The sequence below is a fragment of the Nuphar pumila genome, chromosome 7 (assembly GCF_984573655.1).
Source record: "Nuphar pumila chromosome 7, dmNupPumi1.hap1.1, whole genome shotgun sequence".
Taxonomy (NCBI): Eukaryota; Viridiplantae; Streptophyta; class Magnoliopsida; order Nymphaeales; family Nymphaeaceae; genus Nuphar; species Nuphar pumila.
In genome coordinates, this window is record NC_143255.1 from 102,316,706 (window position 1) to 102,339,718 (window position 23,013).

The 23,013-nt window shown below is 38.0% G+C and overlaps 1 protein-coding gene across 1 annotated transcript in view; it reads left to right on the top strand.

Annotated features, from left to right (window-relative positions):
• Positions 1-240: 240 nt before the first annotated feature.
• The window catches only part of LOC149832686 (dolichyl-diphosphooligosaccharide--protein glycosyltransferase subunit 1A-like), a 71,358-nt gene continuing 48,585 nt past the window's right edge, over positions 241-23,013 (top strand). Inside the window, exon 1 of the mRNA XM_090014651.1 lies at positions 241-359. Within this exon, the coding sequence (XP_089870777.1) occupies positions 267-359 (93 nt within the window). The 5' untranslated portion in view covers positions 241-266. The remainder of the gene's footprint in view (positions 360-23,013) is intronic.

Genomic DNA, 23,013 nt, shown 5'->3' on the forward strand with positions numbered 1-23,013 from the left:
GGTATGTACATACCTTTCAAACCCGATAAAATATCCATATCTACTCTTTATTAAAAATTTGTGGATCTTAAATGGAAATAAACTCATACCCGGGTCCACATATCCGGGTAACCAATGGGACCTATCTCATTTGTTTTGAACCCAAACCCGTTCGAATCCAAACCGGGCCGTGATCAGATCCGGCCCGTTGACAGGCCTAGGTTCAACCGTTTTAAGTCTCTGATCTCTCTCCTCAAGAAGCAGAAGAAAGGGAAGAAGTAACGAAGATGGGGAATCGCACCGCCCTCGTCTTCCTCCTCCTCTCGATTCTCTGCGCGACTGCATTCTCCGATCTGGTCATCCTCAAGTGCGATCGACAGGTGAGTCTAGGAATCTATCCGACCCCCTTCGCAATCTTCAAATTTTCCCATGTTCGCCTAATTGCTTTTCTTGCATCCTGTGGGAGAAAACTGAACTTTAGCATCAGACTCTCTAGGGTTTCTCTTGAGACATTCTTCGTGAATCTAGATTCACTTTTTTTGAATCAAGATAGAGTAATCACCTCACTGTGTGTTCTTTAATAAGCACTGGGGTTACTCTATCTTGCGTGCTTTTGGGAGCGAGTGCTTTGTAAACATTGATGAATCGCTTCGTTTGAAGTTCTTCTCCGAAGGCGCAGATTCGTAAGTTTGTTGGTTATGATTCAATCAAGCAACTCGAAAAAATTCTGAATTCTAAGCATGTTGTTTTTCATGAAAACGAGATTGATCGGCATGCTGTTTAAAGATTCTTGCGCGGTGATATCTCGCCTTCGTTGTTTTGGGTATCAACTGTGGTGTTATGGACTTTACTCAAGCTACGTATCCCTTTTTTTTTTTTTTTGGGGGGGGGGCGCGTTTCTCCAAGTAGATTTTGAGAGAAACCCGTGTCTGCAAGAAGTGGGGAGCCAAAACTGCCTTTAATGCTAGGACGTATACTCCATTTGTAATATGTGAAGGTGACCCATAGAATGTGTCATAATAAGATTTTCTTTTGGGAGAATCATCACAAGAGCTTAAATTATGTAAGTTGATTTGCAAAATTGCCTTGATTTCGATTTTTGACAGCCTCCTTCAAGGTTGCGCTCGATGAAAAAAATGCGTTGATTTTAGGGATTCCACTAGAATTCATTTCATTCCTGCTTCGGTTATGTGTTGGAGTTTGTTTTTTGCTATTTCATTTTGTTGCATAGGGTTTGCATAGAAAATTTTCTATTCAATTCCATTATCCTTTAAAGTAGTGTTGAGAAGCATTTGCTCTCCCCCTCAATCACTTCGGAGGGATTGTATTTGTCTTCATTGGTGCTTTTCAATATAGTTCTTGAGACTTGTAATGGTTTCAAATGCGCCATATTTATACTCAAAGAAAGATATCCTTGCGAATCTTGAAAAATCATCTACAAAAATGGCATAGTAATACGAACAAGAAAAAGAAGCGACAGTGGATGGGCCTCACACATCAGTATGGAATATGGATCAACTCAAAGATTGAAAAATCTCTCTTATTTGTCAAGATAACAGGTATGAGTATGTCGACAAACTTGGCAAAGATGTTTATCTCTACAGCAAAAAGAGCAAGAAATAAACCTCTTATTCCATAGACTATAAGTTCTCGCGACAGTAGCCTAGCCTATGGTGCTAGATTTGTGCCACCCTTGTTGTCATTCTTAACATTGGAAGTAATGAGAACTTTGATCTTTTCTGAGATCCCACTGAATCACATAAAGCTCTGCACACTACATTCCCTTAGTGTATGTGGTCACTGATGACAAATCTTTCAAGAAAACATAGTTTGGATTTTGGAGTAAATAATAATGATTTGAAACAAAAATAAAATTTTATGGAAACGAGACACTACAAACACATATTTGATAGTAAAATGGCCTTGTAAGAACAACAAAGTAACATTTCCTTCATGTCCAATTGAATGTGCAATTCCATATCCACTGATGATTGAACCACTACCTTTGTGAGGAACAAAAGAACCAAGTATGGCTTCATTTCCCATAACATGGATCACTACCTTGTTATATTATGAACCTTCATGTGGAAAGAAGTAATAGTGATATCTTTGATGGACGAGTTAAGGGTTGCAACTGTTAACTTATGAATATATATATATATATATATATATATATATATATATATATATGAGTTATATCATATATATGTATATATGTAAAGATATATATTTTATTTTTCTGCTTTTGGTTATAGACTGAAATAGCCTTGACTAGTCTTTTATATTTTCCTGTTTCTGGTTGTAGACTGAAATACCCATCAGGGGTATTCCAGTCATTTCACATATGTAATAGGTGTCAGCCCTCTAGGGCTGACTGGTATTTTATATTCTTTTCTTTTTATTTTTTTGTCTTTTTCTTGTTGTCATTTTGTAACACAGCTGTTGGGCCAGTCCAACTAGCTGTTGGAGTGGTACCAACGGCTATAATTATAGCCGTTGGGCTGATCCAACAGCTAGTTGGAACAGCCCATGTTAGCCTATTTAAAGGGGTCTCCCCCTTTTTGTTACATATGCTTTTCTAAGCATATTGCTGAAGAGATTGTTTTTAAGTGTTTTTGCTCTCTTGTAACAGTGAATGTATGTTTCCATTAACCCATAAATGGTATTTTGTGTATACACTCTTTGAGTATTTGTAACAGCCCACAAGTGGCTTCTATTGTAAAAGATTTTGCATTTCGTGACATGGTATTAGAGCTGAAGGAGTTTTAGAAGACAAAGAGGCTTCCGTTCTTGTGTTTGTGAAGGAGAACGAGTGTTCGTAAGCTCCGCCAAAGCACACACCAACCTCTTCTCATCTTCTCACCTTATTCTCTATTTCTCTCTCTTGACCTTCTCTTGATATGGCTGAAAAAGAGGTTGTTACGGTAGTCCCAATAAAATTTGATGAAAAAAATTATAACATGTGGTCTACCGCTATAAAGAGGATTCTTATCAGAAAGGAGCTATGGGAGTATGTTGATGGTTCTTTAACTCAACCTCAACTTACACTCATAAAATCCACTAGTGATGAGAAGGGTGTCACAAAAGAAGAACCACTCATTGGAAAAGAGAAGGAAGATGTGATTTCCCAATATAGGAAAAACCTTAAAGCATGGAAAGTTGGTCATGCTAAGGTTTTATCCCTATTTATGGGAAGTATGAGTGAAGAAACATGTGAAAATATATTGGAATTTGAGAGAGCGGACGAAGCGTGGGTTTTTATCAAACAAGCCTACATGCAAAGTGATGCTGCCCATATATGGGAAATTCAAGACAAAATACATACATGTAAACAAGGTGAAAGAACCGTAAGCGAGTACTATGGGACCCTCAAAAGGTTATGGGACCAAATTGCGAATATGAAACCGATTTGGGTTACACTCAATGATGCTCAACGAAAACAAATTCTCATTGGGCAATTTTTTCAATTCATGAAGGGCCTTCGACCCGAATTCGAGCAACTTCGGATCAACATCCTTCACCGAAATGGAGACGATTTACCCTCTTTGCATGAGATTTTTGGCTGAAGTGTGTATGAAAGAGATTAGACTCAAGTCTATGAGTGAGACTAAAGAATCTAAAGACAATGTTTTGGTGGTGTCCAGACCCTGCGCTAACACCTATTCTTACAAGCCTCCTCATTTTTCAAAAAATAACTATGGGAGTTCATCTCAAAATTATGGGAAGCCACACGACAATGATGGAAAATATGATGCAAGAAATAAGATTATTGTATGTGGGGAACCATGGCACATTAAGCCATATCGTCCAGAGTTTGAAAGAAAGGAGGAGAAAAGAGTAGCTATGTTAGAAGCTTCTCAAGTGAACAATACTACGTCCAAGGACCTTTAACTCTTTGGAGGTATATCCTTGTCCCAATTGGCAGAAGCTCTACAACCGTTCCTCAGAAACTCCTCCATAATTGGTGCTGCAATTTCCTCATCTTCACCTCCTTGTAAGATATCTTGGCTCCTTGATTCTGGTGATTTATTTCTTATGACTCCAATAGTTCTGTGCCTTTTAAATATGATGTTAACTCAAGTGGATCTAATTTATTTACTACTGATGGTTCTTCTCTAGATATAAAAGGAATTGGAGATTTCAAAAATCCTTCAAATTTTTTTATTCCAAAAGTTTGAATTGTTCTAAAACTTAATTTAAATCTTTTATCCGTTTCTCAAATAACTAATCATGGTTGTAGTGTCTCCATTTCTGACCATTGTGTAATATAGAATCTCCAGTTCGGGAAGCAGATTGGGGAAAACCGCAGAGAAGGAGACCTATACTGCATGGATTGGTTGATTATTCCAAAAGATACCTTTTGTCTCAATGTACAAAAATTGGATATGATTTTGTGGCATGAAAGATTAGGACATCCTAGTATTTCTAAGTTATCAAATGTACCTCATTTGAAAAAAAATTGTAATGAAAAATTTCATTCTTCTGATTGTATCCTTGCAAAAATGAAAGCCATTCCTTATCATGAGAGAACTTTTGTTACTTCCAAACCACTTGAGTTAATACATTTTGATGTATGAGGTCCTGCTCCCGTTGCTTCAAAATGAGGATATGCTTATTATGTGATATTTGTGGATAATCATTCTCGTTTTTCTTGGATTTACTTTCTTAGGCACAATTATGAATTGTTTGAAACTTTCAAAAACTTTTATAATCTTGTAACAAATCTTCTTAAAACTAATATCTCTACTTTTCGATCTGATTCAGGAGGATAATTTATGTCAAAGGACTTCGATTTTTTTTGAAAAGTTGTGGTATTATTTATCAAAGGTCTTGTGCTAATACACCTCAACAAAATGATTTGGCTGAAAGGAAAGATAGGCACATATTGGAAACCATTAGAACATTACTTATTTCTAAACATGTTTCAAAATATTTTTGCTCTGAAGCTATGCTTACCGTTGTCTACCTCATAAATAGACTACCCTCATCCAAGCTTCATAACCTCTCATCCTATGAAAAACTTTATAAAACTCCTCCATATTATTTCAAATTAATAACTTTTGGATGCAAATGCTTTGTTCTTACAAGCAAAAGTAATAAACTTTCTCCAAGAGCTATTCTTTGTGTTTTCCTTGAATATGGTAAACACTAAAAAGGATTTAGATGTTATGATTTTAAAAATAACAAACTTTACATTTCAAGAAATGTTACTTTCATAGAACAAGAAAGTTTTTTTGATAAATTGTGCCTAACAAAGAAAATGATTATTTATTTATGAAGATTACTCTTAATTGTAGTACTGAATTGTCCAATAATACTATTTGTGATGTGAATGATGAACCTCAATCTGATATTCAATGTGGTGAGACCTGTTAAAATATGTAATCTCATAGACGGCTCATATCTCATATGTAATCTCATAGACAACTCATGTAATCCCTTAATGTTTTTCTTTCTTTTAGTTAGTTTAGTTCTAGTTTAAACCCAACTAGAACTCACTTAAAACCCAATTTTAGGACACCTTTAGGCTTCACCTTTTTGACTAGTCAAAAGGCCTTTTTGACCAAGTAAAAAAGGTGCAGCTCCAAGGGAGCCGTTAGGCTCCCAACAGCTCTAATAGAGCCGTTGGGAGTCCAATGACTCCCTTGAGGCTCCTCTCCCCTTCTTCTATAAATATGGGGCTGTTTCCCCTTGTAAAGCATTCTTTGTTCTTTGTTCTTGTGGGAGTTCTCTCCCAAGCTTATGAAATCTTGTTCTTCATTTTATGTATACCCTTTTTTGGGTATTGTGTATGAGCGTGATCTCTTTTGTGTGAATGCCTTTGTTTTGTAAATCCTCTTTGTGAGTGTTGAATAAACAATCCTTGTTAGGGATTGCTACATTCTTTCATGGTATCAAAGCAAGGTTGAGAGAAGCAATCAGTCCGGAGTTCTTCTTGTGCATTGGGAAGCATGCCGTTCGTGTTTTTCTCAAAGGAAAGAAGCCTCTTTGAAAGGCTAGTTGTGTGGAGCTTTGTAAGCTTGGAAGACTAGATATTTTTGCTTCTTGTGGTGGTGTATTTCTCTCTTTTTCTTTCCTTCTTCTCCCCTTCTTCCTTTCTTAAGCTTGTAAAATGGATGACAATGATAATGTCACCATTAAGCCCATAAAACTCAATGATTCTAACTATGTAACATGGGCTTTTATCATGAAGCACCTCATTTGGGGAAACGGGCTATGGGGATTAGTGGATGGAACCGTTGAGAAACCTAAACTAATGCTCACTAAAGAAGGAAAAGAAATACCTCTTTCGGAGGTAGAAAAAAGTTAAAGCCGTTTCCACTTATGAGAAAAAGTGGAAAGAATGGAGAATGGGTCACGCCAAAATTATGTCTTGGCTCATTTCTAGTGTGGATATAAAGAAGTGTTCAAGTCTTGCGAAGTTTGAACACGCTAACGATGCTTGGGATTATCTTAAGAGAATGTATTCTCTTAAAGATGTTGCCCATATATGTAATCTTCAAGAAAATGTTCGCAATATGGTTCAAGGAGATAAAAGTATTAGAGAATACTATAATAGCTTGTCCGAGCTATGGGAAGAATTGACTCTCCTTGAACCAAAGTGACATTGTCCACAAGATATAGAGCTTCGCCAAAATCAAATAAATGCAGAGCATTTTTTTTCAATTTATTAATGGTTTAAGACCGGAATTTGAGACAACCAAGTCCGCTCTTCTTCATTGAAGGAAGGTTCCCTCTATTGTAGACACAATTGAAGAATTAAGTATGGAAGAAAACCGATTGAAGAAAAGAATCTCAAAAAATGATGATAACTCAGTTTTAGCTATTTCAAGACTAGAAAATCATGTTCGTCCATATAAACCTCCACATTTTGGAAGAACATATGATGAGAAATACAAAAGTAAGGTGGAAAGAAAAGAAGTAATTTGTTATTATTGTCGTGAACCTAGGCACGTCAAGACGTACTACCCAAAGTTAAAGAAGCCTTATGAAAAGAAGGTTGCTACTGTTGAAGCCCAACAAGAGACAAAAGAAACATCTATTGGAAGCATGTCATTATCTCAGCTAGTGGAGGCACTTCAACCCAGAGTTACCGGAAGCGCCTAGCTAAAAGGGGAAGCGCGCTTCCCCGAAGCGCGCTTCGGAAGCGCGAAACGTCGCGCTTCCGAAGCGTGGGGGGAAGCGTCCCCCTTTTTTGGGAAGCGCGCTTCCCTTTAATGGGGGACGCGTTTCCCTTTAATGGGGGACGCGCTTCCCTTTAATGGGAAGCGCGCTTCCCATCACGCTTCCCCCTCGCTTCCCCCACGCTTCCCCCTCGCTTCCCCCACGCTTCCCCTGTTTTTTCAATTTTTTGTATTTTTTATTTTTTATTTTTATTTTTTTCGCTTCCCCCTCGCTTCCGAGACGCTTCCTAGGTCGCTTCCGAGACGCTTCCTAGGTCGCTTCCGAGACGCTTCCCGAATCGGTCCTAAGTAGTCCCACGCTTCCCCGCTTCCTAAAATTTTGAAAGTGCCTCGCTTCCCGCTCCCGCTTCCCGTATCGCTTCCCGCTCCCGCTTCCTCAACTGGCAACCATGCTTCAACCACTTCTTAAAGGAGCTTCCCCATATGATGGAGCTGCGGTCTCTTCAGTAAGCATCTCCGATCCAGGTGAACCTCTTTGGCTTCTTGATTCTAGTGCATCTTTTCATATGACCCCTAACATAGAATTATTGTCTCAATATCATAACTCAAGTGGTTCAAACATTTTGACTGCCGACGACATTTCTCTTGAGATTAAGGGAATAGGATGTTTTGAAAATTCTTCTCAAAACTCAAACAAATTTCATGCTTCAAAAATCAGATATATACCCAAACTTAATTTAAACCTTTTATCTGTATCTCATTTAACTGATCATGGGTGTAATGTTTCCTTCTCCTCTCGTGATTGTCGAGTACAGGATCACTAGTCAGGGAAGCTGATTGGGGAAGGCCATAGAGAAGGAGGCTTGTACTACATGGATTTTTTGGATTTTTCCAAGAACACACTGTGTTGCAATGTTCAAAAGTTGGATTTGGATCTTTTGCACAAAAGATTTGGGCATCCTTGTATATCCAAGATTCAACACTTTCCGAACATGAATTTTTTTTGTAATTTTGTAATTTTAAAATCTTTCATAATATGGTCAAAAATCAGTTTAAAGAGGACATTTCAATATTTCATACAGATTCAGGGGGAGAATTCCTATCAAAGGAATTAAAAGATTATTTAAATCAATATGGAGTTATACATCAAAAGTCATGTCCCTACACTCCTCAACAAAATGACCTAGCTGAAAGAAAGCATAGGCACATTATTGAGACAACAAGAACCCTCCTCATATCACATCAAGTACCAAAAATTTTCTGTGTTGAAGCATCCTTGACTGTTGTTTATCTCATCAATAGGATGCCCTCTTCGTCGTTAAACAATATTTCTCCAATCGAAAAGCTTCTTAAACAAATTCCTGATTACTCCAGGTTAAGGGTATTCGGGTGCAAATGTTTTGTATTCTCAGATAAAAATGATAAGCTTTCCTCTCGAGCTATTCCTTGTGTCTTCTTAGGATATGCAAGTCATCAAAAGGGTTATAGATGTTTTGACTTTAGAGATAACATATTATATGTCTCAAGAAACGTATCCTTCTTAGAAAATGAAAGTCCATTTGAAACCAAAACATCTGCAGAAACATATGGGTATTCCTTTCTATTTGATTTAGTCTCAAAGAATGAAGAATGTAATGTTGAGCAAGATGATCAAAGTGATATTTCTCCTAATGAACCAATTAGTGATAACCAAGAGTTCATTCAATATTCTAGACGAGGAAACTCAGAAAGACCATGTGCCCTTGAAAGATACTCTGTAGAATCAGAACCCAAGATGTCAACAAGAAAATCTACTAGGATCTCAAAAATTTCTGAGAAATTTATGTCATATAAATCTTTTTCGCCAAAATTTCAAGCCTTTATAGGCTTAATTCACTCTTACGAAGAACCTCCTAGTTATGCTATAGCCAAAACTCAACCGAAATGGGTAAAAGCCATGCAAGTGGAATTAAAAGCCTTAGAAAAGGCAAACACTTGGACTATACAAGAACTTCCACCTAACAAGAAACCTATTGGTTGTCAATGGGTTTACAAAGTAAAGACTAAAAGCGATGTCTGTCTTGAGCGGTTTAAGACTAGATTAGTTGCCAAAGGCTACGCTCAAGAATATGGAATAAATTATGAGGAAACCTTTGCTCTAGTAGCCAGAATGACCACAGTTAGAATCCTAATTGCCCTTGACTCTATAAAGCAATGGTCCATATATCAAATGGATGTTAAGAATGCATTCCTAAATGGTAGTTTAACTGAAGAAGTATACATGGATCCACCATCAGGAATTGATGTTCCTAAAGGAAAACTCTTCGTCTAAATAAAACCTTATATGGACTTAAACAAGCTCCGAAGGCTTGGTATGATAAATTTAGCAAGGTGATGCTTGATTTTGGTTTTCAATCTTGTCTTACTGACACTGCTTTGTTTGTTAAAAATTATAATGCAGGTATCATTATCCTTCTTCTTTACGTCGACGACATGATCATCACTGGCAGTGACAAACATGGAGTGTGCAATATTAAAAAATTTCTCAAAACTCACTTTGAAATAAGTGATTTGGGTTTCTTAAAGTACTTTCTTGGTATAGAAGTTGCTCATTCTTCTAGAGGATATTTGCTAACACAATCTAAGTTTGCTTGGGATATTGTTGTCAGGTCAGGCATTTCAGATGAAGGATATGTGGACACTCCAGAAGTTGTAAATGTCAAGATGAAGAGTGATGATGAAAAACCTCTTGAAAACCCAACTCTGTATAGACAACTCGTCGGGGCTTTGTCATACATTTCCATTACAAGACCTGACATTGCACATGCTGTCCATACAACCAGTCAATTTCAACATGCTCCAACCTCTGTCCATATGGGAACAGTTTTGCGAATTATCAGATACATTAAAAATTCTATATTTCGCGGTCTATTTTTGTCTGCTTCTTCTAAACTCAAGCTTCTTGCTTATACTGATGCAAATTGGGGAGGTGATCCGAATGATCGTCATTAAACGACAGGTTTTTGTGTCTTCTTGGAGGAATCGTTGATCTCATGGAGGTGTAAGAAGCAACAAAAAATATCCCTTTCATCAACAGAGGCAGAATACAGAGCAATGACTACTACAACTATGGAAGTAGTCTGGTTTCGACGACTGCTTTCCGACATGGGAGTTGAAAGTTCAGAACAGTGTTGTTAAAAACGCGCCTCAAGGCGCAAAAAGCGCGCCTCGCCTCGAGGCGAGAGGCTTTTCGCCTTGAGGCGCACTTAAAAATCGCAAAAGCGTACGCCTCATGCGCCTTGAGGCGAGGCGCTCCTCAAAGTGAGGCGCGCGCATTAAGAAATCAGCTGGCCCGGACCCGAGTTCGACCCGGATCCGGGCCCGTATTCTCGAAAGACCGAGAACATGTCTTTAAAAAAGACAGGCGCTTCGAGGCGAGGGAAAGCCATCGCCCCTTCTCTCTCCACTCCGTCCCCTCTCGCCGTCGGCCACCACTCGCCGCCGGCCACCACTCGCCGCCGGCCAACACCCGTCGCCGGTCATCGCCTCTTCCACCTTCTTCTTTCCTCTGTTGAGAAGGCATCGGTGACCCGTCGGCCACCACTCGCCGCCAGCCACCACTCGCCATCGGCCAGCGACTCACCGCCACCACCGTCCATTCCGGCGACCTCTGCGTTTTCCGGTGACAGGTAAGCTTCTTTGCTTCTTCTTCTCCGTGATGGGTCGACGAAGATCTTTGTGTTTTTCCCCAGCTTCTTCTTTTGTCATTTGTTTTTTGTGAAACCGTGTAACCTACGTTTATGGGGAACCCGACTCCACTCATCCCTATATCATCCTCTGTGGTCATAACTCCCTCTGGGATCTCATTGGTACTAAGTTATTTTGATCAATCTGGCCCTATCGATGGGTTCGGCACAGTTGATTTAATAGAAATCAATCTTTTGATAGTGTTCTTTAACAAAAAAACATGATTTTCAATTTATTTTGACAGTGTTCTTTAACAAAAAAACCATGTTTTTATTAATGGTTATTGATTTTTGAATCAACAAAAAGTCTTGCACATAAGTCGGATTCTGTCTATTTAAATGCCGATCTTCACTAAATGGATGATGTAGATCACATACACAGGGTCCAATTTGATGAAAACAACTTGTATCAGTGAGGTCCTAATGACAGGAATGGCGATATGGATGACTGAAACCTAAATGTGGTTATGGGTGCCATGCAAAACACTATGCTTGCTTCACTAAATGGAGGAAAAGAGGGATTGAAAGTGTGTTGTTATAGCCTGGCCACGAGCAGGCTGATGCCATGAAGGCCCTTAGAATGATGAAACCACGAGCAGGCCGATGCCATCGGCTTTTTGGATGTTAAAGAAAAAAAAATCTGTGTATGTTTTTGTTTGTGAATTAGTATAAGTCTAAATTCTCTCTTCATGATATGAATTTTCAGTTTGTAGCTAAAAAATTAGAAGTTTGTTTCTTTGATTATTGTATGATAAACAATATACTTCTGCCATACTTCTTGTTATGAATTGGATGTCTCTGAACTTCCAGGTGACAGATAATATTAGGGCCTTTGCTAATATGCATTTTGTTGTTAATGTTAGTTTTTTATTGAATGAATGCTCATATTTATGCAATTAGATACTTATATAGATCAAGTTGTTGCATTAATGTTACTTTTACATGTTAATCTCATATTTTTTTTCGTATTTATTTGATATTTTATATTTCGTGTTGGTTGGCGCTTCATCAATAAAGCATTTCTTATTTATTTATAATTTTAGATAATTTTTATAATTTTTTTAAGTTTAATTTTTTTTGAGGCTTACGCTTTGCGCCTCGAGGCTTACGCCTCGCCTCAGATTTTGGTGGAGCGCCTTGCTACGCCTCAACGCTTTTAACAACACTGGTTTAGAAGCATCCGACATGTGTTGTGACAACAAGAGCTTTATCTACATTGCAAGCAATCTGACGTTCCACGAACGTATTAAGCATATAGAAATAGATTGTCATTATGTTCGGGAGGAATTCTTGCGCGGCACCATGAATCTTCCCTATGTTGCTTTAGAATACCAGCTGGCCGATTTCTTCACCAAGCCTCTTGCTGGTCCTAGATTTCACTTTCTCTTAGGCAAACTTTCGGCTATCCAACCGTAAGTTTGAGGGGGGGGGGTGTTAAAATATGTAATCTCATAGACAACTCATATCTCATATGTAATCTCATAGACATCTCATGTAATCCCTTGTAATGTTTTTCTTTCTTTTAGTTAGTTTAGTTCTAGTTTAAACCCAACTAGAACTCACTTAAAACCCAATTTTAGGACACCTTTAGGCTTCACCTTTTTGACTAGTCAAAAGGCCTTTTTGACCAAGTAAAAAAGGTGCAGCTCCAAGGGAGCCGTTAGGCTCCCAACAGCTCTAATAGAGCCGTTGGGAGTCCAATGACTCCCTTGAGGCTCCTCTCCCCTTCTTCTATAAATATGGGGCTGTTTCCCCTTCTAAAGCATTCTTTGTTCTTTGTTCTTGTGGGAGTTCTCTCCCAAGCTTATGAAATCTTGTTCTTCATTTTATGTATACCCTTTTTTGGGTATTGTGTATGAGCGTGATCTCTTTTGTGTGAATGCCTTTGTTTTGTAAATCCTCTTTGTGAGTGTTGAAGAAACAATCCTTGTTAGGGATTGCTACATTCTTTCAATACCATGGTTGCCAGTCGAGGAAGCGGGAGCGGGAAGCGAGGCACTTTCAAAATTTTAGGAAGCGTGAAGCGTGGGATGACTTAAAAGCAAATCAGGAATTATCTCGAAAGCGAGGGAGAAGCGAAAAAAGAGAAAATAAAAATAAAAATAAAAATAAAAAAAATATAAAAAAAATAAAAAGGGGGGAAGTGCGCTTTCCAAAAAAATTTGGCGCTTCCTGTAACGACCCCAATCCATACCCTTTAAAAATGCGGAATATTTTTTTTTCTAAGAGTTGCGGAAACCTTCCCAGAGATCTGGGGTCCTCACAGTTCCACTTTCCATTGGATAGCTCAACCACCACAAACGAAGTTGCAATTATCATCCATATCAATCAACTAAAACTCTTTTATTAATGAGTAAGAAAATTTCAACGACAAGGTTTTCTTCAACTGAAAGTAAAGTAACAATTGCAGAAATTAAAATAACTGAAAGACAAAAGAAAGAACCACTATATCCTCGGCTGAAGCTGACAAGCCCAAGTATGACTCTCATCCATCCCCAGTAGCCAGTCCAGCCTCACTGTTCACCATGTCCTGTGAAAAACCAACAAAGTAGGGTGTCAGAACCGAAATTCTGAGCACAGCTACTTCTAAAGAAACCAGGTAAGAGAAAGAACATGGATAAGATTTCATGCAGTGATTTGAGTGAGTGCAGATATAAAATTTTGCAACATTCAATTATCTATAATTACCCACAATTGCATGTGCTCACCAGTCAGTTATTGTAAAACAGTGTCAAATATCAATAACTAAAATAATTAAACCTTGCAGCATGATTTCGAGAAGTAAATCATATGCTAATACCAAATCATGTCATGATATTAAAAGCGATTCAAACATGCATGATCTAATGCATAACAGAAAAAATGCACGATTATGTGCAATGCATGATTTCTTCTGTTATCTTTCATTTAAGTTCCATCTTTTCATATGCATGCCCTATTAAATGCACACACCTTTAAGTTCCTCTTTTTAATTACCGTGACCCGCGGATACACCAAACGGGTACAAACCCCGAGGTCAAGTAGGTTCTCAGGGTAGCTTAACACACAATTTGTATTTTATTACTGGGTTCCAACTTAGCCCTCGACCGATATCAGGAAACAATATCATCCATCGGAACATTAGACCTCCACATCTAATGTCGGGGACACAAGGGACACCCCACGCCCACAAGTGCCACTTCCTTGGTACCATAAACTCACAACTGTGACTAACACACCACTCCCGGGTAAAGTGGCAGGCTCTCCCTAAAACCGTGGTCAGGAGAAGAACCTCAATATCGGGTTCAGGGGCAACAACACACACGGAGTTTTTGTATCCTCACAGTCTCCCCAAGACCGGATAACTAAGATTCTCATACTCCAGATGAGATATCCCAGAATGTATATTCACTGTTCTTATTTATAATATTTTTAATTAAGTCCATTTCTTTAAGTTTGCCACACATATGCAAAAGTAAAGTGAAAACCTCGCATCCCCCCTTGCAGGGACCCATTCGGGACTCCAGCCCGTATAAACCATTAGAACAGTGTAGTAATGTGCCAAACCATCTTATGTGGTTTAAGTGATGCATTTAAAAACATATGTGAAAGACAACCAAACCCACGGCTCTCCAGGCCGACAATAGTCCATTTAGGCCATCGATGCATCCTACAACCAAAATCATAACTTGCAATGCATGCAATAATACCAACATAATTACAAATGCATCTACATTCAAGCTTCCACAGTCATATGCATGTGTGACCATTCATGTGTAAGTGTTTTCATGCAATCACTTAACATACATGCATTCATCCATAGTTTCATAAGTATATGAGAATATTTATGCATGGTAATTAAACATGTCTCATCATGTAGATACATGAAATCTTCCATTCATAGCATGAGATATCCTCCACACACAAGCACATAAACCGAATCTAGAAATTTATATGTCAGGGCTGCACGCATTTACATCATGTATGCACCCCCCCCACCAACCAAACTTTGCAATCATATTAATGGTACAAGACATTCAAGAGAAGCTATATCAAATATTCATAAGTAGGGAAAAGTAAATGATCTGGTGTAACCTAACATAAAATCCAATAGTCAATGTTAATTTAATCCAGTGAAGTCAATTCCTACTGATTCAAGAAAATCGGAGATGTGAAAGAAACTCATAATGGTGCAATAATAAAAAAAACCATTTTGACCCAGCCGACTACGAATCCACCGATCATACTGACCACACGGTCAATGCCATCAATGACTTCTCAAATGTTGCAGATCAGAGATACAAAGATGATCCCAACCATGGTTGCCAGTTGAGGAAGCGGGAGCGGGAAGCGATACGGGAAGCGAGGCACTTTCAAAATTTTAGGAAGCGGGGAAGCGTGGGACCACTTAGGAGCGATTCGGGAAGTGTCTCGGAAGCGTCTCGGAAGCGAGGGGGAAGCGAAAAAAAATAAAAAATAAAAAATAAAAAATGCAAAAAAATTGGAAAAAACAGGGAAGCGTGGGGGAAGCGAGGGGGAAGCGCGCTTCCCATTAAAGGGAAGCGCGTCCCCCATTAAAGGGAAACACGTCCCCCATTAAAGGGAAGCGCGCTTCCCAAAAAAGGGGGACGCACTTCCCAAAAAAGGGGGACGCTTCCCCCACGCTTCGGAAGCGCGCTTCCCCTTTTAGCTAGGCGCTTCCGGTAACCCTGATCCCAACGATGATGGTGTTGGGGATAACACCACTACTTATAACCCTCAAGCTACAGGATATTAGATTGATGTGAAACATTCTGTCAATGTGAAAGTGAAAAGTACCAGGAAGAAATTCCAATTTCTATCAATAATTTGCCTAACAGAAATAAAGTACTAATGAACCCAAATCAATATTCCATTAATAAATAACCTGAATCTACAACCCATAAAATTATGTGCTTATAAACAGAAACGGAATTTGATACTGTATATACAACTATTAGTTATTCTGAAATCTGACATAGGCATCAAGAACTCAGGTTCTCCATACAATACAGAATTATTAGATTAAATAGACCTGGATCATGTCATATGTATATAGATCATCTGGATAATAATCCACTCCACATCAGGTAAAAAGGATTCATGGTCCTGGCAGCCCTAGAAGAACCATCTGGGAAGATACGCCTTGCTATGGAGAAAAATGAGGCTAGATTCCGAGCTGGTAATTATTCATTTTCAGAACTAGCAAATAAAGCTCAACTCAGAGAAGCTCTATTAGGTATAGATAACATGATAGACACTGTATCTAGTGCGTAGAAGTTTTGAAAGGATCATACGAGGCATCAATCAAATAGCCCAATAGGTCGTACAACAGCTGTGATGCCCATAATGTGGTGTCACCACAAAAGAAAAGAAAAGAAACTATAAAGAAGAACCTAATTGTCAGTGTGCTCGACTCAGAAATATTAACCTTCTGATATACTGAAATCAGTCAATCGTTTATAAGATTGGACTCCATGTAATAAAACAAATCAAAAGAAACTAAATATATACTAACTTGACATATGGATCTTTACAAAATGATTGAAGCTACACAACTCACTTCCTACTTTCCTCCTTTTTTAAACGGTCTACTTTCACACGAATACCAAATAAAAATTGATACAGGATAAAAACACAAAACAATAAATGATCTGGTATAGCATTAGAAAATGCCCAAATAAATTAGAAAGAAAAGAGTCAAAGAAGGCTGTATGGATCACCCACAGAACTCTGTGCTTGTAAACAGAAATTTTGTTCTCAATAGGGAAAAATCAAAATCTAACTAAGAAGAATCTGCTCAACAACATATATGATCAAGAAACCATACGCTCAAGAGAATGAACCTAAGCGTGAAGAAATAAAAAAAAAACCATCTGATCACAAGCATATACGATTAATGTTTTCCAGAGAATGAATTAATTAAGGGAAGGAATGACCCCCAAACTGCTCCGATTTCAAGATTTAGGGCTTATTAAGAAAACCCCCAAATCAATTTGATTTGGGTATTTAGGGTTTATCAAGAAAACCCCCAAATCAACGTATGGAATCGAACCCCTGTTCGATTCCTCACCCAGGTTCGAAGAAGAGCCGTACCTTTTTCGCTGGTTTTCCGGCGATCTTTCCGGTGATCGGAGGCTGGAATCGTGGCTGGCGCACCTCACTGCTGCCGTGGCCTTCGGTGGTGGCTGGTGGCCAAAGCTCCACTCACGGCTGCTATCGTGAAGAGGAGTGCTCGTTGAAGCTGCGGTGGCTGTGGGTTGCTGCAGTTTTTTTTTCCGACGACCTCTCCTTTCTCCGGTGTGCGCACGCAGACAGGGAGAGAGAGACGGGGAGAGAGAGATTGAGTAGAGAGAGATGGGGGACTGAGTGGAGAGAGAGGCGAGGGATGGGAAACCCCTAACTCCCCATCCTCCCTCTTATCAGCCCCCTCCATGCCGTGATGGGGGGAGGTCGGTTACGCCCTGCGTAACCCCCCTTCCCCCCCTTTCCTTTTCTGTTACAACAAGATCGGGCAACCCTTATCGGGTTGCCCTTTCTTTTAAACAGGGCTGTTATATGGGGTGGGGCTCGGGTCCGAACCCGGGACCCGTAACCCGGCCCCAAAACAATATGGATCCACAAGTGGATCCTCGGATAAATTTTAAAAACTTAAAAATTTTATTTATTTTGAATCTCCCATTAAACATAAAATTTTAACCCCCAAAATATGGATCCGCAAGTTGGATCCAAGTGGATCCAACTGTGGATCCTCGAATTTGCTTAATATATATATACATATATATGTATATTTCTATTTTATTACTAATATTAATATTATTTTAGTATAACGCAAACATCTAAGCGTAAATACCCCTTTATGGGTCTTAGATCCGAAATATGGATCTAGGCCCAATTTGAATTAATTTATAAAAATTTCGGGTTTTACACTTCCCAACGTGTTTCGGAAGTGCGATGTTTCGCGCTTCCGAAATGCACTTTGGGGAAGCACACTTCCCCACTAGGCTAGGCACTTCCGGTAACTCTGGGTGAGACCCATGATTGACCAACCTACTATGATTCAATATAGCAGAAGAATAAAGGATAATGATCATTCAAATGCATTAGAAAAGTACTCCAACATAGAAAACCAAGACTCTAACCCTCTTAGAAAATCTGATAGGACACATAGACCCCCTGATAGATTCGTATTCCATGAATCCTTTACTCCTCACTATAGAATCTGTCTTGCCCAGATTTTCTCTTATTTTAAACCCTCTACCTACAATCGAGCCAAAGACTATCTTGAATTGAGACGTGCCATTAGTGAAGAAATAGAAGCTTTAGAAAGTTTCAAAACTTGGGATGTGAGAGATGTATTATATGGAAAGAAAACAATAGGTTGTAAATGGGTATTCAATGTCAAAACCAAAAGTGATGAATATTTAGAAAGATACAAGGCTAGATTAGTGGCTTAGGGTTACTCACAAAAATATGGAATAGACTACGATGAAATATCTGCCCCCGTAACTAAGATGACCACTGTTAGGACACTTATAGCAATAACCGTCATTAGGTGTTGGCTAGTCTACCAAATGGATGTCAAGAATGTTTTTCTTAATGGGGAATTAAAAGAAGAAGTTTATATGAATCCACCACCTGGATATGAGGTTTCTATTGGTAAAGTGCTTCGTTTGAAGAAAACATTGTATTGGTCTTAAAGAAGCTCCAAAAGCTTGGTACGATTGTTTTAGTTCTATTATGCTTAAACTTGGCTTTATTTCATGCTATACTGACACTGCTTTGTTTATTAAGAAGTCTAATGTAGGTGTTGTTATTCTACTTCTCTATGTTGATGACATGATCATAACTGGAGGAGACAAACAAAGAGTAGATTTTATTGAACATGTTCTTAAGCAAAATTTTGAAATGACTGATTTGGGTATTTTTTTTGAGGTATTTTTTTTAGGATTGAAGTAGCTTACTCTCCCCGTGGTTATGTATTAACTCAATATAAGCTTGCTTATGAGATTATTGATAGGTCTGAAATTACTGATGAAAAAAGAGTACACTTTTGATGTAATAAATGCCAAAATGAAGATTGATGATGGGACTCGCTTAGATGACCCTGCTCCGTATCGTCAAATGATTGGTGCCCTAACTTATTTGACTATTATTAGACCTGACATCTCTCATGCAGTATATACGTTGAGCGAATTTCAACATTCTGCTACTTCTGTTGATATGAGTGTTATGCAAATTATTAGATATTTAATAAACTCTGTTTCTAAAGGCCTCCTATTGTCTTCTTTCTCCTTTCTTGATTTAATTGCATATTCTGATTCTGATTGGGGAGGAGATCCCAGTGATAAGCACTCAACTACTGGTTTATGTGTTTTCTTAGCTGACTCGTTGGTGTCTTGAAAGTGCAAGAAGTAACAGAAGGTTTTATTGTCATCAACTGAAGCTAAGTATCGTGCCATGGACACCACGATGTCCGACATTATATGTTTGAAACGATTGCTTGAAGACATTGGAGTGATGATAACGACCTTCTCGCAGTTGTGTTGTGATAATAAAAGCACTATATACATAGCTGGCAACCACACTTTTCACGAAAGAACCAAACACATCGAAATGGATTGCCACTATGTTCGTGAAGAATATCTCAAGAAGACTATCACCTTGCCACATGTAGCATTTGAATTCTAGCTAGCGGATTTTTTCACGAAAGCGCTTCCCTCTCCTTGTTTTCACTTCTTGTTAGACAAACTTTCGATGATTACACCTTAAGTTTGAGGAGGAGTGTTAACTTATGAATATATATATATATATATATATATATATATATATATATATATATATATATATATATATATATATATATATATATATATATATATAATATTTTTTTATTTTTCTGTTTTTTGGTTGTAGACTGAAATACCCATCCGGGTATTTCAGTCATTTCACATATGTAATAGGTGTCAGCCCTCTAGGGGCTGACTAATCTTATATATTTTTCTGTTTCTGGTTGTAGACTGAAATACCCATCAGGGGTATTTCAGTCATTTCACATATGTAATAGGTTTCAGCCCTCTAGGGACTGACTAGTCTTTTATATTTTTCTGTTTCTGGTTGTAGACTGAAATACCCATCAGGGGTGTTTCAATCATTTCACATATGTAATAGGTGTCAGCCCTCTAGGGGCGGACTGGTCTTTTATATTCTTTTGCCTTTTTATTTTGTCTTTTTCTTGTTGTCATTTTGTAACACAGCTGTTGGGCCAGTCCAACTAGCTGTTGGAGTGGTACTGACGGCTATAATTATAGCCGTTGGGCTGATCCAACAGCTAGTTGGAACAACCCATGTTAGCCTATTTAAAGGGGTCTCCCCCTCTTTGTTTCATATGCTTTTCTAAGCATATTGCTGAAGAGATTGTTTTTAAGTGTTTTTGCTATCTTGTAACAGTGAATGTATGTTTGACTATTGACCCATAAGTGGTATTTTGTGTATACTCTTTGAGTGTTTGTAACAGCCCACAAGTGGCTTCTATTGTAAAAGATTTTGTATTTCGTGGCAGCAACTACCTCTTGATTGTTGTTTCTTGCATTTCTAGAAAGAGAGGAATTGAAATTAGCATGTTGAAAAATGAAATTTTTGAGTTTCTAACCAAGTGCAGCAACATTGTTGCACAATTCTTGAGTATTGCTGATTATTGTTACTTCCTGGAGTAGAAAGTAAACCACAACTACCGTTGTTATAACCTTGACCACATGGATGTCCTCCACTGCCTACACCACATCCAGCAATATCATATCCTCTTTTGAAATTTTCAGGCTGATTCATGTAATTTCCACTTCCATTACTACTATAATAACTATTCCTCTTTCATGTCCCTGAAAACCATTTCTCCCCTTTCTATATTCTCTATGATTTGCACCGTTATTGGTAAGCAATACTTCATGGCTGCTGCTGTTAGAATCCGACTTGGACTTCTTGTTACTTGGAAATAAAGACTCATAATGCATTAACACGTAGAGGCTTTGTTGTAACACTTGTTTCAAAGCTTTTGAATCCAAGTCCACATAAAGCTAATGTAGGTTACCACCATCATTGATCATAGATATTCTTGATCTTTGTCAGGTACTCCAAGATGGATTTCTCTCCCTTATTATGTATCAATTCTTCTCTATTAAGCTGGCTTGTGAAACTTTCTCCAAAGGGAAATAGCAATAGTTAGGTTAACGACTTAGGTTAGAACATGTCACACAGACACTTCACCTAGCATGTGCATTCCGCACCGACACGACACGACACTCGGACACATCACGAACATGACAAAGCACTTCATGGATATAGTCAAACCAGTTTCTCACACAGTCGACATTGTGTCATTAATTTTATCTATTTCCTTTTATGATCTTATTTATTTATTTTTTATTCACTTCAGTTTTTCTTTTAAATTTTGTCATCAATTACATTACATGTCAATTTCAACTTGGTTTCATTATCTGATCCTAGTTATAGTGATTTAGAATTGTTGTTTTATACACACACACACACACACATACATCTATCTGTGTACGGCCGGGTCCCCATGTCCTAATTTTTTAAAATTAAAGTATCGTACCAAGTGTATCTGCATCCTGTCCCATTCCCACATTTGTATCCATGTGACATAGGTTAGAACTTACACAATCTTGAAGTTATCGAACCACTAAGACCTTGGTCTTTGGCCCTCATAATGTGGAGTATGAATAGGGACTTGTATAACTTGTCCCACTTCATCATTTTGATCTTTAATAGGAATTCATTAGGTGGTATTTAACCATTAATAGTGTCCAAGTCTCATATATCCTATTTAGGGAACTGCTGTGCCTTTTCTAAATGAAAGAAAATGCTAGAGTAATTCACGCTTTGGGAAAGGCCAAAATTATTTGAATAAAAAGAGGATGATAGGTACATTAGGGCACAAGAGGGTTGAAAAAAAAACGGACACAAATAAAGTAGAATGAGTTATGACTAGTCTGATTCATAGGATGATATGGATAATTTGCTGACATTGGTTATGATAGCAGTTTGGTGCCAATGATTACATTAACAAATAAAGTGTAAAAAGGAACAAAAATGAAGGAGATGACTAGGATAGAAAAATAAAAGAACATGATAGTGAGAATGATTTAGAAAGAAAACACTGATAATAAAGGAGAACATAAAGTACTGAAGGGGAAGATGCAAGAAAAGAATCTAATAGTAGTGTTAGATTTGATGAAGGAGAAAATCAAGGATCATACTAAAGAATGAAAAGAGATTAAGAGTAAAGAACAAAGTATGGCTTCATAGAATATTGAACAATACTGAAGAAAGATAGCAGATCAAAGATTTAATATTACCCAAACTTGAAACCTGGATCAATGGCTCTGATACCCTATAGAATTTTTCATACCATCTGAAAATACCTAGCAAATAACAAAATAAGGCTAAGAGGTGACAAGGAGGAGACTTGGTTCTGAGTCTTGTGACCCCTGGTGTTTTTTCACAATAGAGAGGGTTGCTTTGTTTTATTTTTGTTTATATGCTGAATCAAAGTATAGGGAGGTCCATTATATTATGATAATCAGAGTGCTTTTATGATCACACTTAACTCTATACAACATGAGAAGACAAAACATATTGACATAGATTCACATTTCATAAGGGAAAAAAATAGAAGATAAGGAGATAGAAGAACGATTTGTTGGAACTAAAAACCAGATAGCTGACATATTCAGCAAAGGGTTCACTAAGACTTGGTATTAGTCCCTCAAAGGCAAGCTGTCCTTGACGAGAAACCATGCACGACTTGAGGGTGGCTGATATGAATCGATATAAAGGGAAACTTTGTAATTTTCATATGTTTGTTATATATTGCAAAAACAAACTGTAAGCTATTATATTGCAAAAGCAAACTATACGTAAGGTTATTTGCAGTTTTGCATGTAACCGTACATACAAATGTTTAATACAGTGTGCCATCTGGCTCATCCCACACTGAAGGAATTAGTGAGCTACTCTTCTTTTCTTCAAGTGTTCTCCTTCTCTTGCAGCCTTGCCTTTTCTCTCACATTCTTATAATTTGGTGCTTGTGTTGGTAGGATTTTTCCTTTTTTATAATTATAAAAACACATGGCATATATGACATATTGAGTCACCCTGTTGAGTTCCTT